Genomic DNA, 15038 nt, shown 5'->3' on the forward strand with positions numbered 1-15038 from the left:
AAGGTCAGTTTTCATTCCAATCCCAAAGAAAGGCAATGACAAAGAATGTTCAAATTATCGCACAGTTGGACTCATCTCACATGCTACCAAAGTAATGCTCAAAATTCTCCAAGCCAGGCTTCAACAGTATGTGAACAGTGAACTTCCAGATGTTCAAGCTGGTTTTAGAAAAGGCAGAGGAACCAGAGATCAAATTGCCAACCTCCTCTAGATCATGAAAAAAGCAAAAGAGTTCCAGAAAAACATTTACTTCTGCTTTATTGATTATGCAAAAGCCTTTGTATTGATCACAATAAATTGTGAAAAATTCTGAAAGAGTTGGGGATACCTGACCACCTGACCTGCCTCCTGAGAAATCTGTATGCAGGTCAAGAAGCAACAGTTAGAACTGGACATGGAACAACAGACTGGTTCCCAATCGGGAAAGGAGTACATCAAGGCTATATATTGTCACCCTCCTTATTTAACTTATATGTAGAGTACATCATGTGAAATGACGGGCTTGATGAAGCCCAAGCTGGAATCAAGATCGCCAGGAAAAATATCAATAACCTCAGATATGCAGATGACACCACCCTTATGGCAGAAAATGAAGATGAACTAAAGAACCTTTTGATGAAAGTGAAAGAGGAGAGTGAAAAAGTTGGCTTAAAGCTCAACATTCAGAAAACTAAGATCATGGCATCTGGTCCCATCAATTCATAGCAAATAGATGGGGAAACAATGGAAACATTGACAGACTTTAGTTTTTTGGTCTCCAAAAATACTGCAGATGGTGACTGCAACCATGCAATTAAAAGATGCTTGCTCCTTGGAAGAAAAGTTATGACCAACCTAGATAGCATATTAAAAAGCAGAGACATTACTTTACCAACAGAAGCCCATCTAGTGAAACCTTTGGTTTTTCCAGTAGTCATGTATGGATGTGAGAGTTGGACTATAAAGAAAGCTGAGCACCAAAGAATTGATGCTTTTGAACTGTGGTGTTGGAGAAGACTCTTGAGAGTCCCTTGGACTGGAAGGAGATACAACCAGTCTATCCTAAAGTAGATCAGTCCTGGGTGTTCATTGGAAGGACTGATGCTGAAGCTGAAACTCCAATATTTGGGCCACCTGATGGGAAGAACAGACTCATTGGAAAAGACCCTGATGCTTGGAAAGATTGAAGGCAGGAGGAGAAGGGCATGACAGAGGATGAGATGATTGGATGACATCACTGAGTAGATGGACAGAGTTTGAGCAAGCTCTGGGAGTTGGTGATGGACTAGGAAGCCTGGAGTGCTGAAGCCCATGGGGATGCTAAGAGTCAGACAAAACTGAGGGACTGAACTGAACTGAAATTTGAGGAGGTTTGTTAGTTGGGAAAGGCTAGGTTATGGTGTATCATCAAATGGAATCTTATCGGTTAATGACATGTGTCCACCCTCTCTTGCTGTACATCCTTTGTAGGTTGACTGTAGCTCTGCCTCACATCATATTTACCTAAGGACCTAGACTGATGGAGTAGCCATTATCTGGAAATTTGCCTGCTAATGTAAGTGCAAGGAAAGAAAGTGTGACAAAGCACAAACTCATTTTCAAAGCTTCTGCCTATAAGTGACTTGCGTCAGACTCATTTACATTTCACTGGCCAAATCAATTTGCTTGACACATTTGACTTCAAAGAGTAGGGGCAAGTATACACCTCTTCTGGGGAGGGCAGTGAATACTGATAAAGAGTAAAGCAATCAACCACATGAGGGACTTCCCTGGCGGTCCACTGGTTAAGACTTCACCTTTCAATGCAGGGAATGCAAGTTTAATCCCTGTTCAGGGAGTTGAGATCCCACAAGCCTAGCAGCCAAAACCAAAACATAAAACAGAAACACATTATCAAAAAAAAAAAAATCATAAAGAAAACCAACCATATGACCTTAAAATTTAGAGCAGAGGTCAGTAAATGATAACCTATCATATATTTTCTTAAACAAAAGTTTTATTGGGACACAGTCACACCCATTAATTTACATGTGGTCTATGGCTGCTTTTGCACTAAAAATGGCAGAGTTGAGTGGTTAGTACAGAGACCATATAGCCAATAAAACCTACAGTATTTACTCTCTGGGCCTTTACTGAAAATATTTTCCCACACTGAGTTAGAGAGGCAGAAGGTTATATGTGTAAACACCTAAAATGAAATGTGTCCCAGTTTCTTATTTACTTCATGAGTAAAGTCCCTGTTTTTTTGAAAGCAAGCAAAATCTAATTTTTTTTTAAATCAAATAGAAGCAGTAATGAGAAAATATGCCATAAAACCAATATTTTTTTTAAAGTACTTTTTACAGAGAAAACAGATCTGATTAAAATGATGAGGGAAGAGTTTTGGAGGAAATACTATTCAAAATGAGTGTTGAAAGGAGAAAGGTGTTCTCAGGGGTGCTTTCAAGGGAAAAGTATTGCAGAAATCGAAAAGTTTAGGATACGTTCAAGGAATAGTGAATTCTTGATTATGATTAAATACTAGGATTTGTGATGCTAGAATTTGGGAAGATGAAGCTGTTCCTAGAAATACAAAAGTACCATCTTGAATTTTAAAATTAGAACCAAATTATTAGAAGAGACAGCAAAAGTGTTGAAAGGTGTTCAGGGTTTGAATCTTGGGTTTGCCATGTGACCTACCTTTATCATCAATCTTAAGCAAATTACTTAACCCCTCTGAGCTTCAGATACTCCTGCCTATAAAATAATAACCACAACCTCACAGTTTTCTGAGGACTTAAAGATGAATGTACAGTATCTGTCCTATGTCTGATGCATAATAGATATTCAAAAGTTACAGCTATTTTTATTAATATTTTACTCTTTTTTAAACCACTGTCAATATACTTCTCTGATTTTTCTAGCCAGGCCCATTCCTAACTTAGATACAATTTCTAGGTTTTGTATCCCTTTTCATGCTGTTATCTGACTGGAAGAAACTGCTACTACCTGGGAAGGTCTACGATTCTTCAATATCCATCTCAGATGGCTTCCTGTAATTTAAAATGAAATCTCTTCCTTTCACTTACTCATATAATAGCTATTCATAACACAGTTCTTTGAATTTAAGGTCTTTGTGTGCAATCTTCAATCATTCATAAGATCCTTGAGGGAAGGGCCTGTGTCTTGGTCTTGTTAGAATCTTTGTTATATAATTTTACAAGCAGAAGTTAGTTGGCAGAATGATTCAGAAAGCATGTTATTTATTTCATGCTAAGATCTCTAGATAATCAATAAACCATCTTAGGAAACCCTTGATTCTGCAACTCCATTGATCTTTATCAATAAAAAAAATACAGTCATAAGTTGTTCTGGGTGTTGACCTTTCTGTAAATTTTGAAAGCAATGAAAGTGAATTGTGTTCTTTCTTATTAGCACATAGGGAAGGCAGTCTCAAAATTGTATTTGTGAACTTCTCTAAAAAGAAGCTTTACCATTATTGTTTATTTTCTAAGTACTCCATGAATAGCATATGGCTTAGGACCGCCCTAAATTTCTGCTGTGTGAAAATCACTAATAAATGACAGAATATTTAAAATGAAGAATCCAGTGCATGTGGTTTAAAATTGTACAAGGTGCTTCTAATTGTCCCTTTTCCTTCTGATAGGTTGAGATATTTAAAGCAGTACATTCTAAGTAAGGAGCTTATAGTCTTAGGGGTGGACCAGATGAGTCCCTGGAGCATGGGAAAACCTTAGAGCCCTTATTTATGTTAAATTTTTATCGCCATCATTTAAAAATCTTTAATTCTATGTTTTTAAATGTTATATATTCATTTTAGTATTTTATGTATACAATTTCTAAAAATATTAAATAATAAATTAATAAAATAAAATTATTAAAAATTATTTAAAATCTATGTGCTTAAAATTTATTTACTGATAAAGCATAGAATTTTAAAAACTGGAGAAAACTGGATAAAAGGAAGGCAATAGATATATAAATATATAATATGTGTGTGTATATATATATATATATATATAACAAGTCATAATACTTAGTCATACATTTCTTGTTTATTCATTTTTAAAAACAATGGTAGTGGCTTGTTTCTATACAGATTTCATTAGGATAAAATACATATTTTTGAAAAAATATTGGTTTCTGGTGGTGAAGTATCTTCTGGTAGCTTGAGGATCCCATCCAGCATTTTTAAGTTTGGCAAACAGGAGAACACTCTAAAGCAAAAGTTAAAGAAAAAAAAGTAACTGTACCGAACAAAAGAATTGTATTTCACTTACTCTATAAATGAGTGGACTTTGCCTATTGTTAAAAGGAGGATGAGTGGCCATCACTTTATTCTGTTTTCCTTATCTTTGCAATGACATTAAGGTAAAATACAATTTGTGCTGATTGAGCTGATGACCCTGTCGTAGCTTGCCTCTCTGGAAGCTACTAGATCGTTCAGCAGATTCTAAGTATGGAGCAGAGGAGTGAAACTGCATACACTCTGTTTTCATAAGAGAACATCATTCCAGTTTTTACAATGTCCTATAAAAAAAAAAAATCAATGAGTGGATTTACCTAACTAACCATGAGAAAAAGAATGAGATCATGAGATATGTGCACATTATAAAATTGGAAGCTGTTTTTTAAAGTAAATCAAGTCCGAGTTGTCTATTGATAGTTAAGGAAGAATTCTGGATGAGAGTTATAAGAGGGGGTGGGAAACAATTTTGTACTGAGTTATTTTCTCTTGACAGAGGAGCTCACATTTCAAATTTAGACAGTCACTTCCAGCTTCAGGAGGTGGTCTTTCATGTCAACCCAGTTAAACAGTAGCCATATGCCTAGCAGCTTTATAAAGCAGCGTTTTCTTTCGAGTGGACAGCTTTCCTGATTGGGGAGTTCTGGTGGCTCAGAACAGAGGAAATGGAAGGCAGTGGCATTGGCCCAGGATGAAAGATGCTGAACCTTTCAGGAGACATGCCATGCCTGCCAATGATGGTGCCAACCTCCTGGAATGCTCCCATTGGCTGCATGATTTTCTTAGCTCTAAATGCTTTCTGCACATTATCTCATCCTCAAAACAATCCTGTCAAGTTAGTTTTTACCCCCTATTTTAAGTAACTTATCCAAGATCATAAAGCCTGTAGGTGATGGAGTAAAGATTAAAATCTGTCTTCTGGCTCCAGTTTTCAGACTTGGCAGGAACTCCTAGTCCCCCAGCTTTCTTTTTTTTAAAGTCAAACTATTGGTGAACTAAGATAATCCTGACTTCTGAAGAATGGTAAAAGAATTTGCCTGTGGTTGTCCCAAGAAGTGGGCTGCCCTCTACCTCCTGGGACTTACACCATTAGCTCTATCATTAAGTCCTTTCTCTTTTGAACTGTGCTGTCTTCTTATTGGAGGATCTGAAACAAAGGAGGAAGGGAAGACAGCCACAATTCTAGGTGTCAGTGATCAAGAAAAGCTTATACTTAAATATTCTGATCATGATATAAAGGGTCACTGAAAGTCTGGCCTAAATCCTCAACACAAAGGTACCCAGTGACAAAATGAATGCCGCTGTAATCCTCATGTGGATTTTTGGCTAGATAATTAAACCTAAATTTGGATGAACTTGAGACTTCAGCTTAGTGCTTCAGTAGGAGTGAGTACTTAAATCCTTCTCTCATGCTTTAAAATGACCACATCTTTCTGTTTAAAGCAACCCTGCACTACCTTGATCAATACAACCTGGCTTTTTGTAGACTGATTGTCAGTATGTATGCACCTTGGACTCAATCCAATCAAATTAATACTAAAAAAATAGAAGAACCTCATTATATCCTTCTTTTCCACATAATTCTATACCATCTCATGAATTTTGAAGACAGCTTTATAGTGAGACCTCAGGGCGTATCAGATTTCAGACAGTTAATCTAACACTATTGTTATAAGGCATTCTTTGAAGAGAGGCAAGTGACTGAGTTGGGACCAAAGTGTTTTCTAAAATCCCACATATTAATTAACCAAACTGAAATACAATACTAATAAATTATTTTTAAGACAGACATGTGCTATTTTATGAATGACATTGAAATGTCTAACTAAAACTCCTCTGACTGTAGGAAACAGAATTAGTTTTAAGCTTCAAAACATTATTTTGGTTAAATATTAGTTCAATATTCAAGCAACTGTGCTGCCAGATTTTGCTTATATAATATCAATTTGAGAATTTATTGTCACAGAATATGAAATTTTGCTTTCAGACTACAGTCAAAGGGAAAACAATTGCAGTAATGAGATTTATGTAGTAACAACAGAGATTAGAATTTTTATTTTGACAATTTTCATTGCACATCATGGACTGAAGAGTCTGATGTTATACAGGCCTCTAGAATATAGTTGCTATTATGGGAAAATGCCAGTATGAGAAAGGAAAGTGGTGAGAGAACTATCTTTTGTGGAAATTGGATGTGGAGGAAGGACTATAATCACAGACCAGAATGGAGCCTAGAAATGATCTAACCCTTTGTGAGACAGATTCAGAGCGAGAGATGAGATGACTTGTGGTCATCTGGGGGCAAATATAGGTCTAGAACTCAGTTGCTTATTTCTACCCTTTTAATTTCCATAAGTATACTAATACTGTGGGCCTCCAAGGTGGCTCAGTGGTAAAGAATCTGCCTGCATTGCGGAAAATGCAGAAGACATGGTTTCAGTTCCTGGGTCAGGAAGATCCCCTGGAGGAGGGCATGGCAACCCACTTCAGTTTTTTTGCCTCAAGAATCCCATGGACAAAGGAGTCTGACAGGCTACAGTCCACAGGGTCTCAAAGACTCAGGCACAACTGAAGCAGCTGAGCACACACACATACTAATAATGGTGCTGGGAATTAGCTGCAGATAAATAGGTGGACGTGTTACTTGGTGCACACTCAAGGTTGTTTAGATTCCATTATTATCACCATTAAGAATGTTCCTAATATTGACAAAGAAATAAAAATGGTTTATTCTTGGAAGGTTTCCAGCTCTTTCAACCACTAGAGGAGATTGAATCAATTACTTTTTTGTATTCTCTTAATTAATGGTGCCTTGTGGCCCAAAGATATGAAAACAAAACCAGAGAATAAACAGTTTATAAGATGGTCACTTGGGTCTTGATGAGAACCTACATTTAGAAATTTTATAAAAGATATCTGCTGAATGTCATGAGAGAAAATGCATAGGATTTGCAAGTCTAAAATTAAATATCTAAGTTTATGTATAGTCCCATTACAGGAAGAGTCTAAAATTTGCACAGCATCGTAAATTAACTGACAGAAGAGTATATTAAAAATTAAATACACATACACAAAATCAGTTCAAATCAGTTCAAATCTCACTTTAGGTGAGATTAGAAGCATGAATTGTCCAACACACAGTAGATAAGCTAAATATCTGCTGAGCAAATTTAAGCAAATGGAAACAGTGGTTAAAAGTATCATATTCAATGAAGTAGAAAAGATGACTTAAGGCATTTGGGACCTCACCGTTTTCGGTAGTTTTGGTGAAATTCACAAGGGTTCCTCTTGAGCATAAGGGATTCCAGTGGCGTGCACCGTAAGCTGGACAGCCCAGTCAGAGTCTCAATATGGTTGTCAGCCAAGGATAAATGCTGTATCTGAGGGATCTTTGGCAATTGCTTGAAAGATGTGAGATGGTTTTTGTTCATATTTAAAACTCTGCATCTGTATATAAAATATAAACATCTTGTCATTTGTCTCCTAAAGAGGATGGTAAACTACCAAATATTGCAAAGCACTAGCATGCCTCACCTAGGCTGTGACCCCTCAAAGGTGTGACAGTGACGTTTTCTACAAATATGGTTGGGAAGAAAAAAGAAATATGTATATTAAAATATCAAGAGGAAATAAACAGGTCAGATAAGACTGAAAGCTTGTCTAAAGCAAGACTATGTTTTCTTTTCACTGTATTTGGTCCCTGGTGACTTCTTAGTAAGTCCTGGATGAAAGAGTAAAGGGCTGCTTGAAATCTCAGCAATATAAAAGTTCACTCAAAGCTTCTGAGAGTATTGCCCCTAAGTAGTGAGATTATAATTGTTTTCCTTTCTTTCTACTTTTCTGTACTTAAATTCAATACTGAGAAAATAGCATTTAAAATTTTTTTAAAAGCCCTTTATTTTTTTAATGCAAAAGAAAGCTAAAACTACCCTTGGGAACAGAAATATGTGTTAGGCATTGAGGTTGAATACATTTTCCTGACAGAATATAATGCTTCTTAATATTTTGCCTTAAAACCATTATTGTATAAAACCATGCCATTAAAGAAAATAATTCCAAATCTATCACTGACACCTCGCCTTACAGAAAAATTCTTTTATGCATAAGCTGGGATTTAATACTCCGAGGGAAACACAGGGTGTTTGTTTATAAACCTCATGGCCCACAAAGACACTTGGTAAATAACTATTGCTAACAGTAAACATGGTGCTAAACAGAGAGATGACAGTCACACAGCAGCATGACAAATACAAATTCAGTTTGAACCCCCCCAATCCCCGCACATTTCATTGTAATTTTTCACATCCATATTTTCATTTCCCTTGTTTCCTTCTGTTCTCCATAGGGATATTTTGCAGTCTTAACCATATCTTTGATAACTTCAGGTTTCCACTCAATCCTAGGTGTGTGCCATGTAAACAGTTGTATCTGACTCTTTGCCATTGCATGGACTGTAGCCTGTCAGGCTTCTTTGTCCATGGCATTTTCTAGGCAAGAATATTGGAGTAGATTGCCATTTCCTTTTCTATGGGATCTTCCCAACCCAATAATCAAACCAGTGCCTATTGTGTCTCCTTTATTGCAGTTGGATTCTTTACCTGCTGAGCCACTGGAGAGCCCCACACATAATCATTAGATGCAATTTAGTCCTATTGCAATTTCTAATTGAAAACCTATCTCAAGCAGATTCTGTCTCTCTGCGTCTCTCTCTGTCCTCATCTGAAATCTGTTCTTTCCTTCTCTGCTAGTCATTTTCTCTCATTTTCAGTGTATACCCTGCCACTCTCTCAGCTTCTCAGTTCAGTTCAGTTCAATTGCTCAGTCATGTCTAACTCTTTGCAACCCTGTGGACTGCAGCACACCAGGCCTCCCTGTCCATCACCAACTCCTGGAGTTTACTCAGACTCATGTCCATTGAGTCGGTCATGCCATCCAACCATCTCATCCTCTGTTGTCCCCTTCTCCTCCTGCCTTCAATCTTTCCCAGCATCAGGGTCTTTTCTTCCCATGAGTCAGTAGTTCTTCACATCAGGTGGCCAAAATATTATAGTTTCAGCTTCAGCATCAGTCCTTCCAGTGAATACTCAGGACTGATTTCCTTTAGGATGGACTGGTTGGATCTCCTTACTGTCCAAGGGACTCTCAAGAGTCTTCTCCAACACCACAGTTCAAGAGCATCAATTCTTCAGTGCTCACCTTTCTTTATAGTCCAACTCTCACATCCATACATGACTACTTGAAAAACCATAGCTTTGACTAGACAGACTTCTGTTGGCAAAGTAATGTCTCCGCTTTTTAATATGCTGTCTAGGATGGTCATAACTTATCTTCTAAGAAGCAAGCATCTTTTAATTTCATGGTTGCAGTCACCATCTGCAGTGATTTTGGAGACAAAAAAATAAAGTCTCACTGTTTCCATTGTTTCCCCATCTATTTGTCATGAATTGATGGGACCAGATGCCATGATCTTAGTTTTCTGAATGTTGAGTTTTAAGCCAACTTTTTCACTCTCCTCTTTCACTTTCATCAAGAGGTTCTTTGGTTCTTCTTTGCTTTCTGCCATAAGTGTGGTGTCATCTGTGTATCTGAGGTTATTGATATTTCTCCCAGCAATACTGATTCCAGCTTGTGCTTCATCCAGCCCAGAGTTTCTCATGATGTACTCTGCATATGAGTTAAATAAGCAGGGTGACAATATACAGCCTTTACATACTCCTTTCCCGATTTGGAACCAGTCTGTTGTTCCATGTCCAGTTCTAACTGTTGCTTCCTGACCTACATACAGATTTCTCAGGAGGCAGGTCAGGTGGTCTGGTATTCCCATTTCTTGAAGAATTTTCAGTTTGTTGTGATCGACACAGTCAAAGGCTTTGGCATAATCAATAAAGCAGAAGTAGATGTTTTTCTGGAACTCTCTTGCTTTTTCGATAATCCAACGGATGTTAGCAATTTTATCTCTGGTTCTACTGCCTTTTCTAAATCCAGTTTGAATATCTGGAATTTCACGGTTCATATACTGTTAAAGCCTAACTTGGAGAATTTTGAGCATTACTTTACTAGAATGTGAGATGAGTGCAATTATACAATAGTTTGAACATTCTTTGGCATTGCCTTTCTTTGGGATTGGAATGAAAACTGACCTTTTCCAGTCCTGTGGCCACTGCTGAGTTTTCCAGATTTGCTGGCATATTGAGTGCAGCACTTTCACAGCATCATCTTTTAGGATTTGAAATAGGTGATGAAATTCCATCACCTCCATTCACTTTGTATGTAGTAATGCCTCCTAAGGCCCACTTGACTTCACATTCCAGGATGTCTGGCTCTAGGTCAGTGATCACATCATCGTAATTATCTGGGTCATGAAGATATTTTTTGTATTAGTTCTTCTGTGTATTCTTGCCATCTCTTCTTAATATCTTCTTCTCTTAGGTCCATACCATTTCTGTCATTTATTGTATCCATCTTTGCATGAAATGTTCCCTTGGTATCTCTAATTTTCTTGAAGAGATCTCTACTTTCCCATTCTATTGTTTTCCTCTATTTCTTTGCATTGATCATTGAGGAAGGCTTTCTTATCTCTTCTTGCTATTCTTTGGAACTCTGCATTCATATAGGTATATCTTCCTTTTCTCCTTTGCCTTTCACTTCTCTTATTTTCACAGCTATTTGTAAGGCCTTTTCAGACAACCATTTTGCCTTTTTGCATTTCTTTTTCTTGGGGATGGTCTTGATCCCTGCCTCCTGTACAGTGTCATGAACCTCCACCCATAGTTCTTCAGGCACTCTATCAGATCTAATCCCTTGAATCTATTTGTCACTTCCACAATAATCGTAAGGGATTTAATTTCAGTCATATCTGAATGGTCTAGTGGTTTTCCCTACTTTCTTCAATTTAAGTCTGAATTTGGCAATAAGGAGTTTATGGTCTGAGCCATAGTCAGCTCCCAGTCTTGTTTTTGCTGACAGTATAGAGCTTCTCCATCTTTGGGTTCAAAGAATATAATCAATCTGATTTCAGTATTGAGCATCTGGTGATGTCCATGTGTAGAAACTTCTCTTGTGTTGTTGGAAGAGGGTGTTTGATATGACCAGTGCATTCTCTTGGCAAAACTCTACCTGCCTTTGCTCTGCTTCATTCTGTACTCCAAGGCCAAATCAGCCTCTTATATTCACCATATCACAGATCCTCAGTCAGTCAGATAAGGTTAGGGGACATGACTGACAAACCAAGTGTGATTTTTCTCCTGGGGCAGAAGACAAGGAGGCTATGAATATTACATGCATCAATTTTCTACTTTCTTGATACATTGATTTGACAGTTGTAGAGTCTGAATTGCAATTATATAATTTTATATTATACATTGTATTTCTGAAGAAAGAAAGGCCAAAAGAATACATTTAAAGAATACTAAAACTGGGTCAAGTCTTTTCTTTAATGATAAAAGTTTCCCTTTTTCTCTCTACTTTTTTATATAAGATAGGAAAAATTTGGAGGTTTACTGATTTGGATCAAGTCAAATTCACATACCCCAAACTAAGGGTCTTCTAGTGTAGCATTTCTAAAGTATGCTGCTGCTGCTGCTGCTAAGTCGCTTCAGTCATGTCTGACTCTGTGTGACCCCATAGACGGCCTCCTATCAGGCTCCTCTGTCTCTGGGATTCTCCAGGCAAGAACACTGGAGTGGGTTGCCATTTCCTTCTCCAATAAATGAAAGTGAAAAGTGAAAGTGAAGTCGCTTCAGTCATGTCCGACTCTTAGCGACCTCATGGACTGCAGCCTACCAGGCTCCTCTGTCCATGGGATTTTCCAGGCAAGAGTACTGGAGTGGGGTGCCATTGCCTTCTCTGTCTAAAGTATGCTATGTGACTATTAATATTTGTTCTTGTACACTTATTTAAATAAGTATTACAAAATATAACCAATACATACTTATTTTATCCCTAGAAGAGAGGCTGGGGGGGAAATTGAACAAATTAACATCAAGTAACTGATGCTGGGAAAGATTGAGGGCAAGAGGAGAGAGGCGTGACAGAGGATGAGATGGCTGGATGGCATCACTGTCTCAATGGACAGGAGTTTGAGCAAACTCAGGGAGTTAGTGAAAGACAGAAAAACCTGGCATGTTGTATTTCGTGTGGTCACAGAGTTGGACATGACTTAGTGACTGAACAACAACAAACTGAATAAATTAAAATGGCAGTGATATTAAGATTCCTCTGAAAACTTTTATTTTGGTATTTTTAAATTTGTCATTTGAAAAGGACATAAGTAAAATCAAATGTTACACAAGTCTGTCTAAAGTTGGGAAGGGACTTTGAAAATGACTGAAGATCTTCAGGGATCATTGCATATTCTGCCACTTTCTCTGTCTGCTGGGCCATTTCGCTCACCTGGTCACTGTGATGAGCTTTTTTCATTGCCCTGCCTCAGCCCTGGCTCAGAGATGTAACTTAACCCGCTCGAGGATTTACCTTTCCTTCTTGTGGCTGCTTGATATTTCCTAATTCTTTTCTGGGAACTTCTATCTGCCCCTTTGATGGCTACCACAGCTTGCTCTAGCTACACATCTGCTTGGTGAAGCAAAGAGCAACTCCCCACAGAGTTCTCAAGCAATCCTGAGCAAGGAGGCAGATTATCTTTAATATTATCGTCAGTGTCCTTGGGACATCAAAGAGTCCACATAAATTAAAAATTCTTTTATTTCTGTCACTGTTCTGATTGACAACTCCTACCCCTCTATTAGAATGTAAAGAATTTTATCTTAAATCAAATAAGAGATTAAATTGAAAATAAATAAAATGTTCTCAGTTAAAAAAAAAATTTCTTTTTTAAAACAAGTGAACCTGAAGTCAAGACTCTTGTCAACTACCTATAGAGTCTTTCCCTGTAAATGGTCAATAAACATGACTAAAAATCACTATCTTACGATGATGATGTGTATATAATGTGATTGTATTTCCAGTTCACTACACAAGGAACATAGCAAGCTTTTCTGCCAATATGTCCTATGATTATTAATTATTCCACTAAGAACTGATAATAACAATATTAATTTGAAAAGGAATAGATTTTTCCTGCTAAAGTGTGACAGTTTGATTTATAAATTTCCCTTTTTGCCTTGCTCAGACATCGCTTAGCACTCTCACTTTCAAGGCCTGACCACATGAAGGAAGCCACAATAGGTAAAGACATTGATCACATGTACCCATATAATAAAGACTTGACTTTAACTTAGAAACTGGACATGCTAAGGAGAAGGTACCTTGGCAATCTTAAGGCACTTAAATCCACCAGTGAATTGTCCACTAACCAGAGGGTTTCAACTCGAATTAGTCTTCTAAGAATCCTGTTAAAATTTTCAACTTGATAAGGGTCCCCCAAATCCTGAAATGAAAGGTTCAAATTCTGAAGGGAAAAACAAATAAAAAGAAAAAGCAAGTGCTTTGTCAACTTTTAAAAATAGTTTTTAATTTTAACTGTTATATATTTAAGTCAGCAGTTTTTACTGTTTTGTTTTTTGGTCTTCTAAAATATTCACACATCCAAATACTCACAATTATTGCAGAGATTTTCAAGATAGGAAAGGAGGATGAAGATATTGACTGGATTGTTTAGAATTAAACACCAGGTGGGAGGTGGCAGGTAGAGATGGAAAGATCCTTAGATTTTGAAATTTTTTTGGTATGAAAAGTAGAGGGGGTAAAGCACTGTTTGGGTTTATATGATTAGTTATCTTTGAAAGTGCAAGTCGCTCAGTTGTGTCTGACTCTGTGACCCCCATGGACTATACAGTCCATGAAATCTCGAGGCCAGAATACTGCAGTAGGTAGCCATTCCTTTCTCCAGGGGATCTTCCCAACCCAGGGATCGCACCCAGGTCTTTAGCCTCCTTGGAAATTCTCAGAAATTTCATTTATAAAAATTTCAGAGTTAGATGCCATCATTCAAAAGATGGAAAATGTGATTTTATTTTAAAATAACCAGAGGTATATACATATATGTAGTGTGACATCAGAGAAAGCAATGGCACCCCACTCCAGTACTCTTGCCTGGAAAATCCCATGGACAGAGGAGCCTGGTAGGCTGCAGTCCATGGGGTCACTAAGAGTCGGACATGACTGAAGCGACTTCACTTTCACTTTTCACTTTCCTGCATTGGAGAAGGAAATGGCAACCCACTCCAGTGTTCTTGCCTGGAGAATCCCAGGGACAGCAGAGTCTGGTGGGCTGCTATCTATGGGCTTGCACAGTGTTGGACACGACTGAAGTGACTTAGCAGCAGCAGCTGCAGTGTGACATATTTCTGAGATAGTAGATATTTTATTGTTACTTTTAACATCAGTCAACTTTGATGTCAAAGAGATTAAAACCACTCTCAGTGGTAGCATTGCTCTTGTAAACTCTATTTCTAAAAGTCAAGTTTACTTTTTTGGTTTCCAAAATTTTGCCATAAATTTCTGGGACTAGAAATTATTGCATAAGATGACATTCCTTTTTTTAAATTGAAGCAAAATAATTTACCATTTTTAAAGAAATACAGATATCTCTATCTAAAAAAGGTCTTGATATATTCAGATATTAAACATTATGAAATTTGATACTTTAAGTTCTATTTTCCCAAAGTATTAAAGGTCTTCATTCTAAACAAAACTAAAGAAATATTGAGATTATATCTATCATCCCCACATTAAACATCACCTTCTCAAATAGGCTGCTTTTCCCAATAAGTTTTTCTGTAATAGATTAGGCTTCATTTAGCCATTCGCTTGCAGTACAATTATCTAAAGACCAATAAAACTTTCTATGAGAAAT

The 15038-nt window shown here is 37.3% G+C and overlaps 1 protein-coding gene across 3 annotated transcripts in view; it reads right to left on the reverse strand.

The window, feature by feature from the left end:
* Window positions 1–4030: 4030 nt before the first annotated feature.
* Window positions 4031–15038, reverse strand: part of LOC129644931 (uncharacterized) — a 36967-nt gene continuing 25959 nt past the window's right edge. Inside the window, exons 5-7 of one of the 3 annotated variants that reach the window (XM_055570336.1) lie at window positions 13489–13631; window positions 7475–7672; window positions 4031–4196 (exon numbers count right to left, since the gene is read on the reverse strand). In XM_055570336.1, coding sequence (XP_055426311.1) covers window positions 4085–4196; window positions 7475–7672; window positions 13489–13631 — 453 coding nt within the window. In that variant the 3' untranslated portion in view covers window positions 4031–4084. Of the gene's footprint in view, window positions 4197–7474; window positions 7673–13488; window positions 13632–15038 lie in introns of those variants that run through there. The other 2 variants (XR_008711063.1, XR_008711064.1) reach the window with 2 other exon arrangements.

This window comes from Bubalus kerabau, chromosome 2, assembly GCF_029407905.1.
Source record: "Bubalus kerabau isolate K-KA32 ecotype Philippines breed swamp buffalo chromosome 2, PCC_UOA_SB_1v2, whole genome shotgun sequence".
NCBI lineage: Eukaryota > Metazoa > Chordata > Mammalia > Artiodactyla > Bovidae > Bubalus > Bubalus kerabau.